We start from the raw sequence: 24,329 nt of genomic DNA, 5'->3' as shown, positions 1-24,329 counted from the left end.
TTGCAAGTATTTTCCTCTCATTCTGCGGGTCATTTTGCTGAAACATTTTTATTTTATTTCATTTAACTTAGATTCTGTCTTGCCCTTCTCAACCCTTCTACCCAGTGTTCCCCCTGCTATTTTCAAACCACACTTATTCCTTTATTCTTTTATTTATGGGGGGGGCAGAGAGGCCCTGAGGTGGCAATGAAATGAAACAGTGTGGCACAGAGCCAGCATGGAAACCTATCCTAGAGCTGTGACAGGGTGCAACACTGGCCCGATGTGATGTGTGACACAGAGAATGTGAGACATCCCCAGCGGAGGTGACAGGAATGAATCACTGTGTGACAGTCAAGGTGGGACACTGTGGACACTGGAGCCACCCTGTGTCAACGACTGTGTGGGACCTGCTGTGAGAAGGTCACAGTGATTGTGTCCATGTGTGATATCTTGGGGTGATGTGTGTGGCACAGGGCATAACTCTGTGGGAGTGAGAGGGACTGGAGATGCTTCGTGAGCGACTGTGTCTGGGGTCAGTCGCAGTCATACTTGCTGACGTCAGAGATGGGGGATAGATGACATTGTAGTATGGACAAAAGACATTTTCAGCTGGGCTAGAAATAGTGTCTGTGACCAGGTGTGAGGAGCCCTCCCTGCTCCAGATACCCGGGAAGGAATCACAGGAGAGGCTACCTCATCCTGGTAGAAGGTTTCAGAAGCTGACCATGCCCACCAAAGGCAGTGCTGTAGGTTCTCACTGAAGCTCATCATTTTATTTGTTGAGCCTCAGTTTCCCCCAAGTACCACATAAGGCTATTGATGGGATTATAGGAAGTAATCTCCCATACCAGGTTCTGCCTCTTGGGGGTACTTCTCCCTCAAACCTGGACCTTCATGGGAGCTGATGGGAGCACCCATGAGCACCTGTGAGAGGTGTGCTCCCACTGGAGCACCTGTGAGAGGTGTGCTCCCACTGGAGCACCTGTGAGAGGTGTGCTCTCATGCCCTCAGTCCTTTTGTCTTTCCCTGTTCACTTTTTCCTGTCCCTAGTTCAGTGTTGTGGCTTCTATTTGTTCCTGCATTCCTTTCTTCCAGACTCCTGCTGTACTCACCAGCCCATGAGCCTCCAGCACAGGTTCCTGAGGCCTCATTCAATTAAGACCGATGCAATTTGCTCATGGAAGGAAAGAAAAAACATAATTTGGTTAATCACACCAGTGGGGGATCTGGACCTGCTGGGGAAAGCGGGGAAGGGTAGGAGACTCACACAAACAGCTGAGGACATAGGTGTCCACCGCTTGTCCCAGGACCCTGACTACTCCTTCAGTTTCTTTTAGGAATCAACAGAGTCCAAACTTGGGTCATCCAAAACCTAGCTGGAGGCTATGATACAGGAGTCTGTCCCCAACCCTCTCACATACACACTGGTGTCCCTGGTTGAGTTTCTACCTGACTCTGGGCCTGCTTCCTAGTACATGAGAGTTGGGTTGAGCTGTCTCAGAGCCCCCAGGCTGGGCTAAATGGGCCCAGTATCTCGGCTGCAATTTGTGCCCCTCATGGCTCCTGTAGGACATTCTTCCTTGGCCGTGGAGATGGAGGGTTCAATGTTGGGTCAAGGCAGGAGAGTCCTAGGAGTTAGGGAATGGAGGGAGGGTTGTCCTGCAAGCCTCATCTAAAATGTGGCATTCTAATTCGAGTCAGAGTCCCTCTAGTCCCCAGGCTGTCCTGGAGGTGGGGCAGGGAGAAAGGGACCTGCAATTTGCTTGTTTTCTTCAAGGTCAGTGCATCTTAGCCATACATATTATCTCTTGGCCTCCAGAGGAGCTGAGACTGGAACTGGGGCTCTCTCTCCTCATGCAGACTTGCCTTTCTCGACTTACCCAAAGGTGGACCAGCCACCTACAGTCCTCTGAGACAAACCTTGGTAGATTCTAGCTCTGGGGAAAGTATTGTTTGCTGATCAGACCATTGAAGCCAGGGAGGTTGTTTGGTTGGTTGGCTGTGTGGCTGTTTTGTTGTTGCTTTTTAAGATCTGTTGAGCACATGTGGCATGTGCTGGAGAAGAGAGGTGGGTCCTGCTCTCAGGAAGGCGACGGAGGAGAGGAGCTGTGCATATGGCAGAGACTCTGACTCTGGAGATGCCAACACTCAGCAACAGACTCATATGCTCATTTAGACACAGGACCAGCCACCAGGGCATTCATGATCTCCCATAGAGCCACACACTCATGAACATAGCAGACTCAGTCAGCCTTAAAGACTGTATTCATGCCTGCCTAGACACATAGGGCCACATGGATACAGCGGATACATGGATACATGCACTTTGCTCTTCTACAGCTTTCCACAGAAGCATAGACCACATACTTTCACACCACAGATGTTTCTCTCATGACCCAAGGGACATATTCCGCTATGGTCATGTGATGGTCCTTAGGGACACACTATTATGGATGGCATGTGTTTAGGTCACCAGTAAAGTAAGAGCTCCCAGCTCTCCAAAGACTGAGGGGTTAAAAAAAAAGCCAGTTCTGATGAATGTACCCAGAGTTTCACAACAAGAAAATAGTCTCAAATGCTGTAAGAGTCTCCTTTGCAAAATAAAACTTGTTTTGCATCACCCAGAGGGTCTGAGGCTCTGGGAGGAGGGCATTGTCTTTCAGAGACCCCTGGCTCACAATCACCCAACCCTGGTGTGTATGGAACTGTGTAAGCATGTGTGTCTGTGTGTTTGTGTGTCTGAGTGTGTGTGTGTGTGTGTGTGTGTGTGTGTACATGTATGTCTGGCCCCAGCTTCCAGGCCCTGAGGATATGAGGAGGGAGAGTGGGAGAATTTCTGCAGAATCCGGATGTTTGTTCTCTAGCTTCTGGGCCCTCCAAAGGCAAATAAATAGCTTTGGATGCCAGCCTGCTACTGGGTGGGGCTGGATGAGTGCATGAAGAGCCTGCTTTTGTCCCTGGAGCCCCACCAGCTGGGATCCTGTACATCAATGCACAGTGACGAAGGTCCTGGCCAGTTTCTGCTGTGCCTTTCTCTGGGGATTGGTTCTCTCAGCTGAAAAATGGAGGTAGGGAGGAGGTGAGTCCCTTGGAGATTGAGAGAGACAATGACACTTGGGATCTAGAACAAATGAAAATAGGATGGCGGGGGGTGGGGGGGTGGAGACCTGGAGGGGACAATGAGAGCACAGATGCAAGACATGGGGCCCCCAGAGCCTACAAGGTTTCCCCAGCAACTCCATGGTTCCCTGGAGGATGTGCTGGGTCCCTGAGGCCTAGCCCCTGCCCTGCTATATGTAAGGAGCAGGGAGAGAAGAGATAGAGATGAGAGCCAGGGAACCAGACAGGCTCCTGAACCAGGCCAGGGCTGGGCCTGAAAGGTCACAGGAGAAGAGAGGATGCTGGGGTGTAGGAAATGGGGGGACAAGGGTGCCAATCTGAAAGGGAGATAAAGAGGGTCAGGGGTGAAAGTCACCCATTGAGCAAAGGCCTGAGTTTGAAGAGACTGGGCAGAGAAGGAACTCAAACGTCAGCGTCCTCTGCTCTGGATGCTGCTCTGGAGCTGCCATGGGAATGTTGCCAACAGCTCCTCCCAATCTAGGAACCCAGACCTCAGAGGAACAGGGAACAGGGCCACTCCACAGGGGAGTGGGAACTCGTGGGTCACACTTATGTTTTAGCAAAGTGCTGTGCAGGGTGAGGGAGCCCAGAGAGAAACAAAGACAGGAGCATGCCTGAGATGAATCCTCTCCAGAAGATTCCTAACACCAGCCCCCCCCCCCCAAAGAAAGGCTATTTTTAGGAACAATAAAAGTGCTCACACATTCCAGCAGGGGCAGAGAGAGTGAAAAGAAGGGCAGGAGTCAGCGTAGAGGAGGAATCTCTCCTCCCTAGGTTTCCTTAAAGGGTTTCCTTGTATGTTGGGGGTCTTCCCCGGCTGGTCCTGGCCTCACCAATCCTGTCTCCTATCCCCTTCTGACTCTCATGTGTTTCTTTGTTTCTGAATTGGTCTCTGTCCCTGTATGTCTCATAATCCCATTCTCCTGGGATTTGGGGAACAGTTGGGACGAGCCAAGTTGTGAGGATGGAGCCAAATACAGTCAGAGGAGGAAGCAACATGAGGCTGTGGAATCGACATACACCAAGGAGACACACCAAGACAAGCAGACACAGGGGTCCCTGGGGAGGTACTGGGAGGGCTGGAGACACTCAGGACCAACCACCAGGCAGGTACCAGGGGACACTCAGTTCTCTGCCCAGCACCCCTGGTCAGCCCTTCCTTCCTGCCCTTCTGTAAGCCATACATCACCCTGTGTCAAGTCAGTGCCATTTAGCATTTATTATCTATTGTGGGCACAGGAGGGAAGGGGACAATGGAAGAGCGGGAGACAAGAGACTCCACCCAGGCCTAGAGAGAGACACCCAATCCCATTCCAACACTGGAGAGATGACAAGTCTATCCCTTGGCCAAAGCAGGACTTGAGAAGTCCAGAGTCACAGGAGAGAGGGCCTTGCCCCAGGCCTTTAGGGGAGAACCTGGATATTTTTTTTGTCTCCTCTGACCTTCCATACACCCCATACCAAACTGGGCATCCAATGTCATGACACCTGAGGTCTAAAGACACTGGTCTCATAGGAATTCCCAGGAGGACTGGGGTGGAGACAGGTGTCCCCATGTAGATGACTTCCTTGAATAAGAGGTGCTGCTCACCTGCTCTTCCTGGGACCGTAGGCTTTTCCCACTTGGAGATGATCCTGAAGAGCAGAAGGTCTCCTGGCTTGCCAGATACCTTGAAAATGCTGTCAAAAGTTCTCAGGGTAAAGCATCCTCTCATTCCATGGGCTGTTTGTCTGCGTCTCTCATCATGCCAGACTTGGGATACAGAGACCGCCATTGTCTCCCCGCCAGGGGCCTCCAGGAACTCCACCTCTCTGCTCAGGAGGTCACTGGCCTCCACCATTTCTAGGCTCTTGTTGGAGACTAGATGATGCTGAGAGCAGAAGAGCTATGGGACAGTCAGGATGCTGTCCTTTCCCCCAAAACTCCTGGCCTGATGGGGGGGGCAGAGAGGGCAGAGTGGCAAGGTGATGACACAGCACCGGGAAGGAGCATCCATCAAGTTGTGAGGGTCTGGGTGAGCAGACCATCACTGGCTCTCTCACCCACCCACTCTTGTCTGACCATATCTTTGCCCATCTTTTCCTTTGACATACTCCCTTTCCTGACACTGGTCCAGCTAGTCACTCGACATTCCTTTCTCGTGAGTGGACCATTATGTCTGACTTGCAGAGGCTTCTGGGCTTGCTGGGTCAAGCTCTGGTCCTATCTCCAAGGCCACATGAGAGGTGGGGTCGTAGACATTCAGGCTCATAGAAACCGGAGCAGGAGGCCAGCCAGTTCACCGAGACCCTTTCTCGGGGTATTGATTCCCAGAGTCTCTTCTTTCTTGTACACCCCGGGGAACAGTGTACTCAAGCTTCCTTGATGCCTGAACATCTCCCCAGACGCAGCTCTGAGTCACTGATACTTACCACAGTCCCCAGTGACTGTCCCACTATATTCAATTCAACTCTCATGGTCACAGAGGCAGGAAGGTTAGAGATCACAGGAAACCAAGATGACTGGGGAAATTGTGAGGAGACTATGGCGACATGCATGGGGGCTGGGCTTTGCTGGTTAGAAACCTGAGGGCTATGGGGACAGAGTGGTCCTACTGTGTGGAGGAGGCAACTGAAGATGGGGAGGGTGAGGAGAAGTCAAAGCCTGACCCAACTCAACATAATCTTAAATCTTCCAGGCCAGGGCCATCACCCCCTCCTGATACTGGCCTCTTGTCTCCCTCCTCTTTCCATTTTCCTAATCCTTCCCTTCTAGACCGGAGTTAGATAGTCTGGCTGCTTCTCCTTCCTACTCTCCATCGCCACACTTGGCCCTGGATGGCTCTAAAGGGGTCAGTACATTGGGAGTACTTGGGGTAGAAGTTCAGCCTGGTTGGGGAGGAGTGGGAAGTCCAGGGGGGACCAGCTATGGTAAGGGATGAGAGAAGCCAACAGTTGGCCCAAGGGCCCCCTCAGGGAGTGGAAGTTCCCCTGGGAGGCGCCAGAACAGGCGCAGGTGTATTCTACAGTGCACGTGTCTCCAGTGTGGCTCGGAGGCTGGAGACGCGGCCCTGTTGGAGTAACAACTGAAGCCAGAGTCTTCGAAGGGTGGTGGGCTAAGAGGGAAGAGGGCATGGTGGGCAAAAGAAAGGGGGTGGGGGGAGAGAGAAAAGGAGGACAAGGGGGCCCCTTCCTATAGTACCTTGAGCTCTTGAGCTGCAGGTGGCTCTTTCCACGCGCCCCTGTGTCACCAACTCAACGATGGCCACAGCTCCTTCTCTCCTTTCTCACCCTTATGCCTCCTCTCCTTGGGGATATTTCTGTGGAGTCTCTTCATGTGGGGGGGCGAGTAGCATCCAGCTGACCCCATGGCTACTCTCACTGGAGAAAGGATCTACCTTCCCTACATCCCGGTCTTTACACCCCTGTGCCTCTAAAGTGGGGTGAGTGAAAGGCACCTCTCAGGCCAGCAGCAGCAGCAGCAGCTAGAAATTGGGGAGTTGGTAATGAAAATTCATCAACCTCTTCCCAGACCACCTGATACAGAAATTCTGGGGTGGGGACAGCACTGTGTATTTCAACAATCCTCCAGGTGACTCTGGGCCTTGCTGTACTTTGGAAACCACTGAGGGACATCTGCAACCACAATCAGTCCCTGAGAAAGGTACCTTCCCTTCCCCATAGCCAGAGTCACTCAGGGCATTGACTTATGAGGTGGCTCACTTGGCATCTGGGTTGCCCAACATCACCTAGTCTCTTTCCTTTCTTTTTGCTTCCGGCCCAGCTCAGCCTTGCTATTGGGAGGTCGTCGATGCAAGTGTTAGCACACACAAGCAGCTCTTGTAATATTTTCAGGTGACAGGTCTGCTAGAAACAGCTCTTTGGGCAGGTGGCAGGCGTGGGCGGTGGGGAGGGAAAGGATCCACCTTCTCCTGCTTCCTCTGTTTTCTGCCTTGTGTCTGGGCAGCTGTGAAGAGCCAGAGTGGAAAACTGGGCTTCTGGACTTGGGCTTGGGCTAGGGACTTTCCTATTCTGAGTTTCAAGGAGTCCTCTTAAATACTTATACTAAGTACCCTAGCTCTGGCTAATGGAGGTGTGCTCTGGGCACGGAGATAGATGCACTCCCCATTCTCCAGGAAAGATTAGGAAATGTGTGCATTGCTCTCCAGAACAAGAGGATGGAGATAAAGAGGGGGGCAGGTGGCATCTGCTCCAGGCTCCTGGTTTTCCCCACCATGACCACTTTCTGGCGCCTCTATTCATGGCTGCACTGTTTGTTGGTGTTCTCCCCCCATGTTCTCAGGGTGATTTCTTGGAGATCTGGGGGAGGAGTGGGCAGGAGAGACAGGAGTGATGGGGGTGGGGATATGCAGGAAAGAGAAGGAGGGTGGGCAGAGAAGCCTTCCCGGAGAGAGAGAGCCAGGATGTGGAGGTGGAAATGACATGGCAAGACAGGAGAGCAGTGTGTGACAGATGGACATCGCCTAGGGTATGATGGGGAGAGGCAGAGAAGCACTCGGAGGGACCAGAAGAGCCTGACCCAGAGGGATGGATGGAAAGAAGCAGACAGGCAGAGGAGCTCCCAGGGAATCTCCCTTTGGAGGAAGATATCAGATTCCAGTCTGTGAGGTCAGCCCCTAACCTCAGGCCAGGAGGAGACTCAGAGCAAGATGGATCGGCAGAAATGGTTCCAGGGTACAGTTTGGTTCTTACTCTGGAGTCCCACGTTATTACTTTCTTGTAGGGAGTCCAGGTGCCAGCAGCAGGGAGAGCAGATGGCAGGTCTGTGAGTTAGGAAAGACATGGAGGGTTATAGACGTGGAATAAGACAGCATCTTCTGTCAGTGACCCCTGACTCAAGGCCATCTGTCCCTAAGGATGGCCCCAAAGGAGAGAAGACCAACATTTCTGGTTTCATATGATCTTAGGAAGGAGTTAGAAGCAATTCAGTCTGGGCCCTCTGCTCTCCCCAATCGAACACACAAATGCTGATTCAGGCCCAGGTTTCAGAAAACTGGCAACCTCCCAGGTTTCAGAGAAACCCTGGTTCCAACAGCATTGTCCCCTTTCACAGTACCTAGGGAGAAAGACCAGCACACAGAAATGGCGCTGTCTGCGGTGCTGATGGCAGTCTCAGCCCACAGCAGCAGGTAGAGAGCCGCGGGTAAGGGAGCTGCAGAGAGCAAAAGAACTCTGTCCATTCTTCCACCTACTGTCCACAGACTACCACTGACCCTTCACCTATCCTCCTACCCACCCACCTACCTGCCTCCCGTCCATTTTCCTATCTCTTTACCCATTTGTCCACCCACCCACCCATTTCCCTTTTCCCTACCTATCTACCCACCTATCCCCCATCTAACTTCTCTAATCATTCATTTATCCATTGATTTTTCTCATCTGCTCATCTGTTCACATACCAACCATCTTCCCATTTTTTCAGAGTCATCTATCTACTCATTTTCTACCCACTTGCCTATCTACCCATCCATCCACTCATCCATCAACTCAACCATTCATCCATCCAGTCATGCACCCATCTACCCACCCACCTATTTTCCTAATCACTCACTCATCTACCCATCCACCCATCCCATGCATCCCTCCATCCACCTACCCACTCACCCTCATCAAATTAGACCATAAAACCACAGAACTAGAGGTGTCACAGAGTGGAAAGACTCTTTTACATTCAGGAGGAAAACAAGGTTCGGAAGAGAAAGGGGTGTGTCCAAGGCCACATGGAGCCTCTGTTGTCAATCTGGGACAGGGCTGGAAACCTTTGCTCTTGTCTGTAGCCACAGGTCTCCCCTGGGGTCTGGGAAATTGCCTGGTTGTTATGCTGATATTTACTCTGGTATTTGTTCACAAAAGCTGCCAGGACAGGAAATGGGACAGCCTCCACCCACCAAGAGCAAGGACTCTTGTGTATGTGCACACGTGCTATGTTCCCCCACCCCGTGTGTGTGTGTGTGTGTGTGTGTGTGTGTGTGTGTGTGTGTGTATACTCCTAAGTACTAGTCCTGACTGTACTCATTGGACGTATGACTGTATTTCTCTGTCTGTGCCTATATGAGCCATCTACATGGAGGTGTGAGCTAAGGTGTACACTTGACAGCCTGCCTATGTGGCACATGGTTGGGAGGGGGCGAGGGAGGCCAGACAAACAAGTGGGTAAAAATGGCTGTTTTTCCCTCCCTTGAGAGTCCTGGGGTGCTAGGCCTGTGTGAGGCTGACTCCCTACTGTGCCTCCATTTCAGAAATTGCCCCATTTCCTCTTCACAGCTGCTCCCTCCCCCAAGGCTGCAGCTCTGTCCTGTGCCCAGGCAGGACTCGGAATGTAACTCCCCTCCCCCAGCTGGTGTAGTGGAGGTTAAGTTACTCTCAGACCCTTGTGGTGGGGTGGGAGGTGGGTGTGCATTTGTGCAAGTGGCATTTCAGCGAGCTGTACAGGCCCCTCTGAGTGGCCTGTTTCCCTCAATCAGTCCCACAGCTAACAGCTCATTCTTGAGCAGGTCAGACTCCAAAGCAGATGGAGAGATGGCTGCCAAGCCCGGAGCCTCAACTCTACTAGTCTGCATCCTATTTACCCGGCCAAGGATGGAGAACCCCTCCTTGCTGGTGCCCCAACTCTCCCCAAGTTATCTTACCTCATTCCCTCCTCCTCCACCACCACCACCACCATTTTCTTGCCCTTGGCCTAAAAAGCCAAAGAAAACTGATCAATCAGAACTAAGGCCAGACAAGTAGCAACCAAATGGAGTAAAGGGCAGCTCAAGGCATCCACCAATCAAAGCAAAGGGCAGGTTGGGGAGCTGGCCAATCAGAACAAAGGACACACTGACTTCTCTAAGCCCTTGGGGTGTGAGATGGGAGATGGGAGTTGGGTGCTGTGTATGCTCAGATAAGGTGGGAGATCTGGAAATTTGGGTAATTTCTGGCCTACCACAGATGGGCCATTGTTTTTCTTTGAGCCTCAGTTTCTTGATCCCTCAAATGGGGAGACAGTTACTGCAGCCTGTGGCTTCAGAAATTTCTCTTGCGTGGAAGGCTTCCTGCATTGCAGTGGCTGCCACTCCCATTTCCCTAAGCACACCCATGGCAGATGTCACCAAAGTCAGACCCTCTCTGGGTCCCTCTTGGCAATCCTCCTGCCTCCAGACAGGAATAGAAATCCATGGACACCAAGACCTGGGGCCTTGTCCTTGAAGCTCCATTCTAGAGAGTGTGGGTCAAGAAAAAAATTTTTTTTGAGATTTTCTGGGTATGAAATCTTCCCTCTGTGGTCTTTAGCCTTAGGCTTGGAAGCACATAGAATCCTGTGACAGTGCTGATGTGGGGGTCTCTGGTCTGCTACATGAGGAAGTAGCTGTTGCCATGAGAACCTAGAAGGGTCTGACATCATATTGGGTGTCTTCAAGGATATGGGGCTCTATGTAAAGGCAGCACTGATGCCTGAGGGTTGCAAGTAGGCAGACTTAGGGATTGTGTTGTCTGGAATCAACTGCTTCCAGGGTCCACAGTGGATAGACATCAACCATGACCAAGATGCGGTACACCCTGACAGGTGGGAGAGACCAAAGCAAGGTCTGGGCAGGGCAGGGAAGGCAATGCCTGTGATTGCCCCTCCCACTGGGAAAACAGCACGTGTGTGTGTGTGTGTGTGTGTGTGTGTGTGTGTGTGTGTGTGTCTGTAGCCAAGGAGACTTGGCAGTGGCATTTGGAGCTGACACCAGTACCCCCACCCTTCACCTAGTGGCCTCAGCCTTTGCAGTGAGGCTGTGCTGGGAAGAGGTCCCTAATATCCCATTGAATGATGCCAGCTTCCTGTAAAATCGTTTGGGTCCACTGGCCATTCAGGGACCACAGAGTTTAATTCTCCATTCTGGGGTGTCTGAGGGTGTGAAGTTAGTGACAGAGAAGCTTTAGGCTGGGCCTCCCTGAGCTACCCAGTCTTAGCCACATGCTGGATTTGGCTTTCTAACTCTTACCTTGAAAGGAGCATATCATTGGGATAAATCTCATCTTGTTCGTATTTGGGACACAAAGGAATTGAGGATGGCTTAACCAGATTACAAAAGTGAGGACTTTGTACACCCCCTATTTGGGCTAACAACTGCCTATGAATATAACTCTGGTCTTGCAGCAGTTTAGTCTTTACCAACATTCTATGCATTCTGTGGGGTCCTCCGGCAGCCTCAGCTCAACATCGTCTTCATAGGAATGGGGCCCACACAGACCCACAGGGAAGACGTCAGGAAGGACTTCCAAGGGTTGGGGAGAGGGCACAGCTGAGTGGGTGGTGAGTCACCATTCTGCTTTGGCCTTGCTCCCCTGTTCCGTTACCTTTCTCTTTGATCCCCTGTGGCTCTGGCCAAGTTAATAGAGCAAGAAGAAGAGACCTTTGTTGTCTCAGTTCCGGCTCTCCAAGGACGAGCTCTATTCCCGGGAGGGGAAGGCTAGGAGGCAGTCAAGGCTGACTTTGCCTTCGTAGCCTGCAGTGGCCTGAGTCTGTGGTGCCTACCTTTTGTGCTCAGCTGATCCCAACCCCCATGCTTGCTGCTTTCCACCCTAACTCGGCTGAAATTGGGGTATGGCCACAGTTCCCCCAACGTATCGATGCCAGAGTTGTTGCTGTCCTAAGGACAGGAAACCTGTGTTGACTCTTGACTGACTTCATAACTCTCTGTGAGGCCTTCACTATGCCTCTGGCCCATTTCCCAGCCTCAGTCTCCCCATATGCAAAGTGAGGGGACTTGGGCAGTCTTTGGCCTTAATACTGCTGGAGTCTGCTGCTCTAAACTCAAGTATCTAAGTCTCACCCCACAGTCTCCAGGCCCAGGACTCTGCCTGGGCCACCAGGCAGAAAGAACCACTTATACTCTTTCTTTTCTTCCAGGATGCTTTGCTGAGCCTAGGCGCTGTTATCGACATTGCTGGCCTGCGACAGGCTGCCAGGGATGCCCTCTCAGCCGTGCTCCCCAAAGTGGTAAGCTGTCTTCCCTTCCTGCTCCCCCCCATGCTCTCAGACTTTGTCCAGCTCTGAGCTCACTATGACAGACATATGTGTAGCAGGAGAGAATGAGGATAGACATCAAGAACTCCCGGATATCAGACCTTGGAGTCCCTAGAGGACTCACTCTACATGTGTGAATCTAGTATTGGATTAAAGGAGGAGGCTGGGGGCTGGAAAGATGGCTCAACAGTTAAGAGCACTGACTGTTCTCCCTTAAGTTGTGAGTTCAATTCCCAGCAACCACATGGTGGCTTACAGCCATCTATGTAATTCAATGCCCTCTTCTGTCCGGCATGCAGGTGTCCATGCAGACAGAGCACTCCTACATATAATAAATAAATCTTAAAAAAAAACACAAACCAAGTACAAGGCTGGAGAGTTAGCAGTCTTTAAGTCTCTCTCTTGTCCCATCACAACACTATGAATGTGATGATAGGTCAAGGGGCAAGCAGGGTCACCTGAACCCTGAGTGCCTTGTTTGGGGTGTTATATACCTCCCTGGCCCTTGGCACTTCTGGCTCCAGTCGCCGTTGCTCATTCTTTAAGCAGGAGGCTGATGAACCAGCTCGTAGGAGTCAGAGCAGCAGAGCCACAGCTGTGCCAGACGGAGGGATGCAGGGAACTTTGAAAAACAGGTTTTGTATCAATATAAGAAGCGTGGAAGACTTCCTGGAGGAGGAAATGTCTAAACTAAGTCCCCTTGAACATCCTTTCCCTGCTCCACACACCAACCGAGGCAGCTTTGGCTTCAGGAAGTATGACCAACTCAGGATGCAGTCTTCCCACCCCAATAGAGCCTATTGTCCCTGGCTCTGAGTGATGGATGACCCTACAGAGGCTCAGAGAAGGAGGGTATTTCACCAAGGACACACAGCATGACAGGGACAAATGGGGCTTGGCATATATGCACCCCTATTCCCTGTCCTCAGCCCTGACTTCCCCAAACCTCCTAGAAGTTCAGCGCCCAGGAGGAGGGCTAATGACTGAGCTTTATTGAGCGTGAAATTGGTAGGAAGTGGGTGGTGTGTTGGCGCCCAAAAATAAATCCTTTGGGAGAGGGTTATGACTGAGACAACATCTGCCCTGGGGTGGAGGAACATCTGGATGGTGAGGGTGGGGGAAGCTGGCAGGTCATAGACTGTGGACCTGCCCTGCAACTGCAAGTCTTGAGGCGTGTGTGTGTGTGTGTGTGTGTGTGTGTGTGTGTGTTGAAGGGAGGGAGTGAGTGACTGGCTTGGTGCCCAGCTAACTACAGCCTGAAGCCCAGGGCTGAGATGACAGCTGAGGTCCAAGAGGCAGTGAGACGCTACTCAAGAGTCCATTGATGGGCTGGGGAGCCCAGGCCTGGGGGAGCCTCCTCTTGACTGTAGGGAGGACTGGGCCCTGGGAGGTGGGGCTTGGAGGAGGAGGAGGGCTGCAGCACCTGGCTTCCTCATCAGCACCCATTGTGGCAGGCAGGCAGCCCCAGTGCAGATGGTGCTGATGTGTACGAAACGAAAAGCAACCCTCCTACCCAGTAAACTCGGCTAAATTTAACCAGGATGGCTGAGTGTGAGGGTGGAAGGCGCGGACATGCGGAAGTAAAGGGTGGCTCCTGCCCCCGCCACCCTAAGACTGCCCACCTTTCTGTGTGGGGAGGATGGACTCTTGGACACTGAGTGCCCTGCTAGGCTCTGAACCTGTCTGAACCAAAAAACCCAACTCGAACCAAAACAAAGAAAACAAAACAAACAAACAAACAAACACCCCAAACCCCAAAACCCAAACCCTCCAGAGCTCCTGATCGGTAAACGAGGAGGGGGTAGCTCTCTTAAAGTGGCTTTGTTCCTAGATTTTGGCTCAGAGGCTGGGCATAGTGGCTCTAGATTATGATCCCAAAGCAGGACTGTCACAAATCCTCAGCCACCTTTAGCCACACAGTGAGTCCGAGGCCAACCTGAGCAACATGAGAAAGCTTGTCTCAAAAAACGAAAATAAAAAAAACCTGAAACAAAACCCAATTCAAGCTTAGACCCCTTTCACAGGGGCCAAAGGGGCTCTGGGCCTTCCCAGAGGCTGCTTCTATCTTCCTTGGTCCTGTAGTCCCTATCTCATGTCAGGACAACTGAACCCAGTTCAGTGTCACGGGAGGTCATGGCAGGGAATCCCCTGTGGAATATCCAAAGGCCACTAAAGCAGCTGGCAGGGTTGTGGCTTCTCGGTCTGCTGAGGATCCCACACTTCCTAAGAAAGAGCCTTCAGCAGCTCCCCCTGAAGCCCTCCCTGCCACCCTCAGCAGAGAGGGTTCCCCAGCCTCCTGGGAGAGTGTGGCCATCCAACAGTCATGGGGATTGGCCAGGACCTCTAAGAGTCCCCGTGTGGGGAAGTAGATCTTTGTGAGACAGCAGTGTCTGCCAGGACAAGGCTTGCAATTGAGACTGATCTAGGGAGGGAAGATTGCTGAAGCAAAAATCTGACAAGCTTCCAGCCAGTGCTTCCGACTCACCGTGGGCAATGGTTGATGTAAAATGTGAACTTACCCTGCGTCTGCTCCCAGCTGTTTCTAAGGCCCTCCAGCCTCACCCACAGTCCTGTGCCCCCTCACCCCACTGTCAGTTCAGAAATGCTCCTTGCTCTCTGTGCCACTTGGCCTACCTCCACTGGTCAGTTCTGAGTCTCACCCACACACCAAGTGCCGCCAGTCATAGCTAAAAGACTGCTTCTTCTGGGAAGCCCTCCAGAGCCCCACAGAATACAGGCAGAGTGCCCTGGCTATAGTTTCTTGGCTTGGATCACCGGGGTATTGGAAGGAGCGTGCATCCTAAGCCAGGGTTGCCTGCATGCCATACCAAGTATGGTTTCCCAAATGCCTGAGCTGGAGTTCAAGGTTTGGGTGCGATTGGCCCACACCTTGGATTGAGGTGATCGGTAAGGAGAGTAACAGATTCCTGGATCTCTGCCTGCCCAGAACCCCTTCCCAAACCACCAAGCTCTGTATCCCGGGCCCCCATGGCCTTGCCATGAATAGACTAGGGCTGGACAGTCTCTTTACAGGGTCTCATATGTACCTTTGGTTCTAGGAGACTGTCTACACCTACCTGCTAGATGGGGAGTCCAGGCTGGTGTGTGAGGACCCCCCTCATGAGCTGCCACAGGAAGGAAAAATTCGGTAAGTCTTTCTTGGCCTGTCCTTTGCCCCCTGGCATCTGCCAAGAGGCCTCAGGGTTGAGGCACCTTCCGATATCATCTGGTCCACCCCCAACTTCAGTCTCCCTGCCAAAGTGGGTCCACTGTGAAGTGATATCTCCTCCTCTGTTAGGGATGTATAGAGTGGGGTGGGTTCTCTCTTCATAGAGTCTTTTATATAGATTTTTTTTTTCTTTTAATACAAAGTCTCACGGTGTAGCCCAGGCTAAGTTTGAACTTACAGTGATCCTCCTGCTTCAGCCTCCCAAGCGCTGGAATTATAGATGAGATCCACCATGTCCAGCTCCCATAGAGTTCTTCTGGGTTGTTGCAGTTTCTCAGAGTGGAGTGGAGGGGGTGGGTAGAAGGGGGCTTCAGCATCTCTCAGTTCCTACCCCAGGGGGCCATGAGCATTACCCGTAAGGCTTGGGCTTAGGATCTCAGTGTACCTGGGCTTCAGGAACATACAGTGACAACTTCCTGTACATAAGACTAGAAATTACTGGATCTCTACTACCTAAGTTCAAATCCCACCTCCTCCCTGTGTACCAGCTGTGTAGCTGTAGGGAAATCAGGCATCCTCTGTCGTGTGATTCCGTTTCGCTTTGCTTTTTGGTGTCATGGTGATGACAGTAGTGTTTATGGGGATGTTGGGAAGATTCGATGATTGTGTGTGGTCTGCTGGGACTATCAGAACCCAGAGCTCAGCACCCGATGGTCCCTGGTACCTCTGAGCCCAGTGAGTTCAGCTGGAAAGGATACATTGAGAGACATGTTCAAGACCACAAGGCAGCTGTGAGGCTCAAGACAGTTCTCAGTGGGGCTGGGGCAGTGACAGCCTCTGTCTGGGTGACCCATCCTTGTTATCTAAAGACAATGGGAGCACTGGGTAAGGAGCAGAAGGCATCGTGGGTGCAGTGCACTGAAGTCAGTTTCAGAAAGCTGGGCTGTTTCGGTCCAGCCTGCAGCTCTTTTGGTAGTGCCAGAGCTACTATCATGGCAACTCTTAGCCATAGGAGTCCTGGGAGAAGTCTGTCTGGAGATGCCAGCCTCATGGTCCTTGATACCTGGGTTCTAGGATGGTGGTCCCACCACCAGCACAGACAGATTCCTTCCCCTTGTTCTGCCACAGTTCTGGGAGGTGGGTGAGGGCTGACACCTTCCCTTTGAGATTCTGCTCATGACTTCTCCTTAGAGGAAGTGAGCAGAGCCACAGTCCCCTGTAGCCTGGGCCCTATCTAGGGGATTTTGCTTTGGACATGGTGACAATAGTGGTATTTCCATCATCATTTGGAGGTGCCACCACCTCCTGCTTTTAACAGTACTGGCAATCAAACCCAGGCCCTCATGCATGCAGGGCTCTACTGAGCTACATCCTCCAATACCCATGCTTATACGTTTATTTAGTGACAGGGTCTCACTACATTGTCCAGGCTAGCCTGGAATTCACTCTGTGGCCCAAGCTAGCCTTACACTTTTTTTCTCCTGCCTCAGCCTCTTGAGTAGCTATACCACCACTAGGCGAGATCTTCTGAATCTTAAAGATTAAAAAAAGCTGGGCTGGGCGGTGGTGGCACGTGCTCTTTAATCCCAGCACCCAGGAGGCAGAAGCAGGCAAATTTCTGTGAGTTTGAGGCCTGGCTCTAGAACAGCTAAGACTACCCAGAGAAACCATGTCTCAAAAACCAACCAAACCAAACCAAAAGAGCTGTAATGTGTGTTGCTTCCCTCTCACCCAGAGTTCTTCGTTTGTTATTGGCTTGCCTCCTCCAGGAAGTCCTCCAGCAGTCAGGGGAGCATCCCTGGGAGTTGGGAAGGATGTACCGAATGGCAGGCTCATGGGACAGGACAAGTTGGAGCCTCCCGTGGAGCGTGCTCTCTCTGGTGCTCCAGGCAGGCCCTCCTCCCTTGGGGAGCTGGTGGTATCTGCAGGGCACAGCTTGGAAGGGCTCCGACACTCTACATTAGCGGTCCGTTCAGCATCCTCCCCATATCCAGTAAAGCCTTTGGAAAAGACAATTAAAAGTAAACGCTCAAATGCAATTAGCCCAGAACTACATGGAGATGGGAGGCTAGCGCCTACTGGGACAGAAAAAAACCCAGGGATTCCAGAAGGCAGAAAGAGCAAGACGGCAGGGAATTGGCATCTCATGGCAAAGAATTTAGAGAGCAGTCAGGCCAGTAAGGACTTGGGCTAGGGTCTCAGGCTGGCACCCTTTTCTTTAATCTGTTCTGCCTGCTCATACCTGTATCTGAGTGAGCTCAGGTCTATCACTAGCACTGATGGGCCCAAGGGTGTTATGGGCCCTGTTCTCAAGTTTTCCCTGCAGAATGAAGTGTGAGACCCAGACATGTGGTAGGCAGATAGGCCTGGATTTTAGCCTAGTGGCATGCCTGCCTACTCCTCAGCCCAAAGGAAGACTAACCTTGGTTGACCTTGAGGGAATGAATTTCCTTTTGACCTCAGTCTCTTTTTCTGTGAAATGGGTGGGACTGGGGACAGGCTTCTCTCAAGTGTGACCATCGAGACATAGTGGAGGCACCTGCCTGTGTGCAGCTACCTGGGCAGCGGTGGGGGAGGGGTGATCCGGCAGGAAGCTGAGCTTTTTGGTGGTTGCTGGCGGCTGCTGGCTGGCAGAGAGCAGCAGGTGTGGCTGGAGGCTGGATCGTAAAGATAGATAAGGCTGAGGTGGCGGACAGAAAATGACCGAAGGTGGTGTTAGGGAGAGGCAGGGTGGAGCCTTTCCGACTCTGCCCACTCCGAGGGCATGCTCAGTTAAGGAGCAAAAGTGTAGTTCGTCTTTGTGTGTCCCTAGGCTTGCTTGTTCTCTTTTCTCCCCGGATTAATCCTTCCCTGCTCATCTTCTGTGGGTCAGCAGCACCCATTTCATGAGACATGCACAAGGGATTCCCTGCCGATGAGAAAGAGCCAAGCTTCACAAAAGGGGGCTGGTCGCCATGGCATCCCCAGGGAGATTCTGTCTACAGAAGAGTTTGGGACTGGCAAGCAGGACACTTGGGCTTCAGGGCGTTGTTGCCGTGATGGCAATCCTATTGTTTTCTCCTGGGCCTCTATTTTCCCCTCTGTATAATGATCAGGTTAGTCCAGCCCTGAAATTTACTGGCTTTGACAGGGATTCTGGCCCGGAAAGGAAAGAACCCCTTGAGGCTCCCCTTCCCAATCTCCTAGCCTGTCTGAGACCCCAACCAGGCATCCCCAAACCTCAGATTCCCCACTGCCAAGTATGGGAGCCTTAGGCCTTCCAGCTGTCACTTGGGCATAGCCTTGGCTACCGTCACAGGGCACTTCCTCAAGGCAAACCTGGTTTTTTCTCATGACAGAATCCAATTGTCCATCTGGTTTGTCTTGGAGAACACAGTGACTGTCCGTTCCCATTTCTGGAGTCTCATTCTGGCAGAGGAGAGCCAGGTGCTGGCCTAGATCATTATTTGTCTTCAAGAGAGAGATGAAAGGTCATAGAAATTAGTGCACGACTCAGGGAGGGATGGAGGGATAGTGAAGAGATGGAGGATCAGTGAGGTGATGGGGTTTAGTTGGGGGGGGGTCGGTGAAATGATGGGGTTTATTAGGAGATGGAGTTCAGTGATGGAATTGGGTTCAGTGAGTGGGATTTAGTGGGGGGTTGGGGTTCAGTGAGGGGTGGCATTCATTGAGGGCCTTCAGTGAGGGGATGAATTTCGGTGAGATGGTCAAGGGGATAGTCAATCATGGCATAGAAGGCATGGCAGCGGGTCACACCATATCCACTGTCTGTAAGCAGAGAAGAGCGAATGCTTGTACCCAGCTAGCTTTCTTCTTTTTATTCAGCATGAGATCCCAGCCCACGGAATGTGCTACCCACATTTAGAATGAGTCTTCCTATATTAATTAACCTAATCCAGAACATGCCTCACATGCATGCTCAGAGATTTGTCTCCAAGGTGATTCCAGACCCTGTCAAGCTGACAATCAATATATACCACCACAGAGGCTGAGTGAGGGGGTGGGGATCCGTGAGGGGTGGAAGCTGAGTGACGTGATGGCATGGAGAACAAGTGGGGCTCCGTGGGGTGACAGAGACTTAGTGAGGACCACAGCAAGGAGCAGGGCCCAGTGGGGATGAACTGTCAGTAAGGAGAAGGGATCAGGGAGTTGAATGGGTCAGGGAGAAGTTGGGATTTGTAGGGATGGGCTGAGAGTGAACTCAGTACGAGGCTACGGGGAGGGATTTGGTTAGGGCTGGGGCTTAGCAGGACATGGAAAAGGATGGTGTTCAGTGAGGAACAGGTATGGGTAAGTCTCAGTAAAGGACGAGACCAGAGAAGGATGCAGGAGCTCCGGGAGGTGGAAAGGGCCTGGACACGTGGCCCTTTCTAAGCTATTGACCTTGGCCACACACAGCTTCCCCCTCTATTCTCTCTCCATTAAACAAATAGTTGTTAAAGGAACGGAACTGTCATAAACTCCACGCCCGTTCCTCTCTGCGCTCTGGGCCCATCTGTCTTTTCCTTCACTGGGGCAGGCCATGACCACCTTGGCACCAAGACTGGGCATACAAGTCTGGGCAGCAGGGCTGGGGATGGGATTGAGTCCCTTGCCCTCTGTCCCCAGAATCAGCCTGGAAAACAGCAGGAAGGAGGTGGGAAGAGCTCTGGGCTCTAGCCATAGTCAAGCCTCTCCCAAAGTAGTGGGGAGCCCCCATCTCAGCTGCCTTATTTATAGTCTGTGGGCATTTGTGGATCATTCAAGCAGTGCACATTCTGGGAAGGATGTGACCAAGAAAGTAGGCGCCACAGGAGTGTGTGTAGCATGCCCTTGTCTGAGACTGTGTTCTGTGACGGGACCAGAGAGGACAGAACTCAGAGCAAGGTGCCAAAACTTCCTTAGAGTTGGGGATTTGGGGAGGCCCTGTGCTTGCTGAGGACCTGGTTCAAGTCAAGGCTGCACTGTACTATCTCAGCCTGTCTCTCCTCTGGTCCCAAGGCCACTGGGACTAGATTTCCAGTGTCAGATACTCTTTCTCTAGTGAGAAATCTACCCAGGTAGACAGCTCGAAGGATCTGAAACAGAATTCAACCATGTCTTTTTCTGCTCAAATTTCTGTCAGGGTTTCCTCACCCATCTCCCCACAGCCCTGGGCTCTCCATGGCTTTGCGTTGCACCGTCCAGCCATACCTGCCTTCTTGTGGCTGCACTTTCCAGCAGGCACATATTACTCTCCCCTTTGAGCCTTTATATGCTCAGTTCCCTCTGCCTGCTCATCTAGTCCATCCATCTGTCTGACCTCTGTGTGTCCTTCAGGACCCAGGCATCTCCTTTCTGACCCCACTTCCACCCCAATGAGGATGGATCGGGCATGCTTTTCATCCTTTTGTCTTGGCTCTGGTACCTAGCTCTATTGTGGATCTGTGTGTCTGTCTCTACATGATGCTAGGATCCCTGAGTCAGGTATGAGTCTCACCCCTCATGTCAGCTCTCTCTGCTGAAGCTGAGTCTGAGTCAGAAGGGCCATATAGGAGACTGCAGTGTATATCGCCAAGGCCTCTTGTCTAGGAAGTAGGATTCTTGTTCTGTTAGGGAGGACAGTTAGAAACCCAGGTGGGAGACCAGTGGCTGGGGTAGAGAATCACCACTGTGGCTTTGCAGTGGCTTGAGAGTAGAGAGCAGGGTGCAGCTGTGAGCGACACATCGGAAACAACCCATCAATTACTGAAAGGAGCTAAGGAGAGAGAGGCAGCTAAGACAGTCTACAGATGAGTCACAGGAGTTTTGACAGGGAAGGAACTAGAGGCAATACATCCAGGCTGAAATATCTTTACTGCACTTTAGGGACATCCAGGGTGTCCCTGGTACCTCCAGGTGACCTTGGAGTTTCTGGTGTCTGGAGCTGTGAACCAGAGACTTATGAGGCCATGTGCACAGGATCTTGGGGGAAGGTGCAGCTGGGTCTGGGGGTAGGAAGTGAGATAGTATGGATTTCAGAGTTTACCAACCACCAGCATAGGGAGCACCATCCCACTTCCAGCATGTCGAGGTCAACTAGCATGGTGGGGTTTGAGACCCAACCCCCCCCCCCAGCCTTCATCAACTTGGTCAAGAGGAAAGATGGCTCCCATTGCCCTTCTGCCATCCTGACTTCAAGCAGTTTGAACAGTCCAGGCTCTAAATGTGAAGGGTGACAGATGAGAGACAGTCCTGGTTCTTGTAGATTCTGAATTGGCTGGAAAGGCAGGGAAGGAATGCCTACTGTGTGGTTCACAGTGCTGTGTGACCTTGAAAGAGATGCTCAACCTCTTCGGTCCTTTTTTTTTTTCTCCAGCAGCTGTGACCTCCTGACTTGGTGACTTGCAGGCCACCCCTCCCTCTTCCTCATCTAATCTGTGCTGTATTCCTCCAGTGACCCCCGATTGCACGCTCCAGAGTCCCGGCTTGTCTTCTATCCAGGCCAGGCAGTTCTTATAAACACAATACGTGGAAGTTGCGTGAGAGATGAGGAACCCAGGGAGATTAATCAGCAGGGAGTGACATTTGGTGAAAAATCAGGTGCTTAATTAGGCAGGAAAAGCCAGAGGCCTGGGGGAAGGTGGTGTTTGTGGAGGGCAGAGAGAAATCTTCTTTACATAGCCAAACTCTCTAGCCTCAGTTTCTAGCCTCCACATGAGCCATCACATGCCTCTGGCATTGTCCAAGCAGTTATTAAACCGAAATCTGGTACCAGCTGCCCGGGTTCGAAGCTTCACTCTACCTCTTATTAGCTGTGTGACCACAGATAGGTTGCTTAACCTGTCTGTACTTTAGCTTCTGCTTCAAAATGAAGATGGCAATAATTTTTAATCTCTAGCGATGTTAAGGATTCTGAGTCAATATGGGATGTTAATCTTCATTGCCAAAATGTTTGGAGTTGGGATCACCTAGGAAACGCTGGTCGATGTCTCTGTGCAGGTGTTTCCAGAGAGCTTTAGCAGGGAGAGAAAGTCTATTCTGAATGTGTGTTCTGGGGCCCAGCATCCAACTTTCTCTGCTCCCTAACTACGAATGCAATGTGACCGGTTACCTCACATTCCTTCTGTAATAAATAGAGAGCGGCTTTCTCTCACCTGCCCCAGCCATGACAGCTACGCCACCACACTGTGTGCCCAGACAAACCCTTCCTTCTTTAAGTTGTTTTGTATGTATATTTTGTCATAGAAAGGAAAAAGGTTAATACAGAAATTGGTACCAGAAGTGGGGTCATTGCTGTAATAAACCTGACTATGTGGCTTGTAGGTCTTTAGAACTAAGTGCCCTGTGGGGAGGATTGGGATATTTTGGGGGCTGGGGGTTAGGAAAGCTCTAGAGTGCCACAAAGGGAGCTTAACAGGCCGGGCCATTCTTATGTTCCTGCGGAAGACCAGAATTCCAGTATAAATGTTATCAGGATGATTCTGTCTCACAAGATTTCAACTAGGAGTGAGGAACCTATTGGGAATGGGACAAGAAGGTATTTGTTTAATATACTGCAAATAATCTGAAAACATCCAGGTTGTGTCATAGTTATTGCTCATCGCAGTTATAGAGATTTATAATTAAAATTCAAAGCAGAAATGTGCAGTTTATCAAGAGAATACAGTTGTGAATGTGAATGTGAATACAGTTGAAGGTTGTAGACATAGTGGATGTTGACAGATGTCTACACATTTAAGAGATTTGCACCACTAAACAGAAATGTTGTGCTTCGCACTGAGCCAATAGGAAATGTGGTCTGAGGGCTGAGCTGTAGCTATTGAAAGCTCTAGCTATTAAAAATGCGGATTCACCTGAAGGATAAGTGATTGAACTGAGACTGCTACTGGGGGTTCTTGGTTCAAAACAACTGACTAGGGAGACATCTTTTTCTAGTGGAGTCACCACAGTGCACAGAGGTTAGTTACCACAGCTGTGGTAGCAACGGGCCCGTCTACGTCATCAGGCGATATCAGAATTTCAAAGTGGCATCCCTATTGAATCTGTTTGGCACATGTAAAATATGAGTCATGGGACCATGTAGGCTTGAGCCAAGGTTCTAGAAAGTCCATAGGTTCAGGAAATGCTTTTCAGGGTCAGATTCCCTGCAAGGAGGTCCCGGGAGGCCACTGCATGAGATTCCAAAGTGAAGCCCACATTTTAAGGAGACCCCAGGATGTTGAAGATGTGAGGATTATCTACCAAGAAAAGCACCAGGCATGAAGTTGAGCCAGTGCAAGAAAGAGGATATTCTTGCTACAGGTGGCCGGGCTGGAGACGTGGGCACCCATATAGTACCACCAAGAGCCACAGACACTGGATCTTTGAGGCCCGCAGCTTGCTTTGCTGAGTATCCAGTCTCATTTTGATTTGACCTTTCCTTGTTGCGTGTCCTTAGTCCTTCCTATAAAATGGGAAGGATTATTCTGTGTCACTGCATATTGGAAGTATGTGAGTTGCTATTTGATTTTACATTGGTGTGCAGTTCAGAGGTTACCTTGATCCTCGGCTGAGAGTTCAGAGTTTGAGCTTTTGAATAATGTTAAGAGTTTTGAAGACTCTTACATATAAAGCGCATATGTTTCCCATTGTGAGGTGGCCTTTGAGGACCAGAAGAAGAATGTTAGAATTTACAATGATGTGTTGGGTAGCTGGGGGGCTTGGGATGGTTAATCTTCATTGTCAGTATCACCTGGGAGATTTGGCATCACCCAGGAGACACACCTCTGATGTGTCTGTGAGATGTTTAATTAGAGGGAAGACCGACCTGGAGCATGGACCATGCCACCCCCTGGTCTAGGGTCTAAAGTCAGTTTAAGGAAGGAGCAAATGAGAAGCCAAGATGACCACCTGTTTCATCCCTCTGCTTCCTGACTATGGATGCGCTGTGACCAACTGCCACGCACTTCCACGGCCACACCCAGAGCTGCTCTCACTGTCTTGCCTTCCCTCTCACAATGGACTGAACCCTCAAACCATGAACCAAAGGAATCCCTTCCTTCCTTCCTTGAGTTGCCTTTGTCAGGGGTTTCCTTACAGCATCAAGAAAAGTAACTCACACATCATCTATGCCAGTTGCATGGT

At 51.2% G+C, this 24,329-nt stretch overlaps 1 protein-coding gene across 7 annotated transcripts in view; it reads left to right on the top strand.

The window, feature by feature from the left end:
* The window catches only part of Pde2a (phosphodiesterase 2A), a 90,486-nt gene that overhangs the window by 47,386 nt on the left and 18,771 nt on the right, over positions 1-24,329 (top strand). For all 7 annotated transcript variants that reach the window (XM_029479518.2, XM_029479517.2, XM_021166409.2 and 4 more), the window contains 2 exons: positions 11,981-12,070; positions 15,157-15,245. In XM_029479518.2, the coding sequence (XP_029335378.1) occupies positions 11,981-12,070; positions 15,157-15,245 (179 nt within the window). The remainder of the gene's footprint in view (positions 1-11,980; positions 12,071-15,156; positions 15,246-24,329) is intronic.

Source organism: Mus caroli, unplaced genomic scaffold (genome assembly GCF_978045245.1).
Source record: "Mus caroli unplaced genomic scaffold, Mus_caroli_1 scaffold_8, whole genome shotgun sequence".
Taxonomy (NCBI): Eukaryota; Metazoa; Chordata; class Mammalia; order Rodentia; family Muridae; genus Mus; species Mus caroli.
This window is presented reverse-complemented; position numbering and strand designations above follow the sequence as displayed.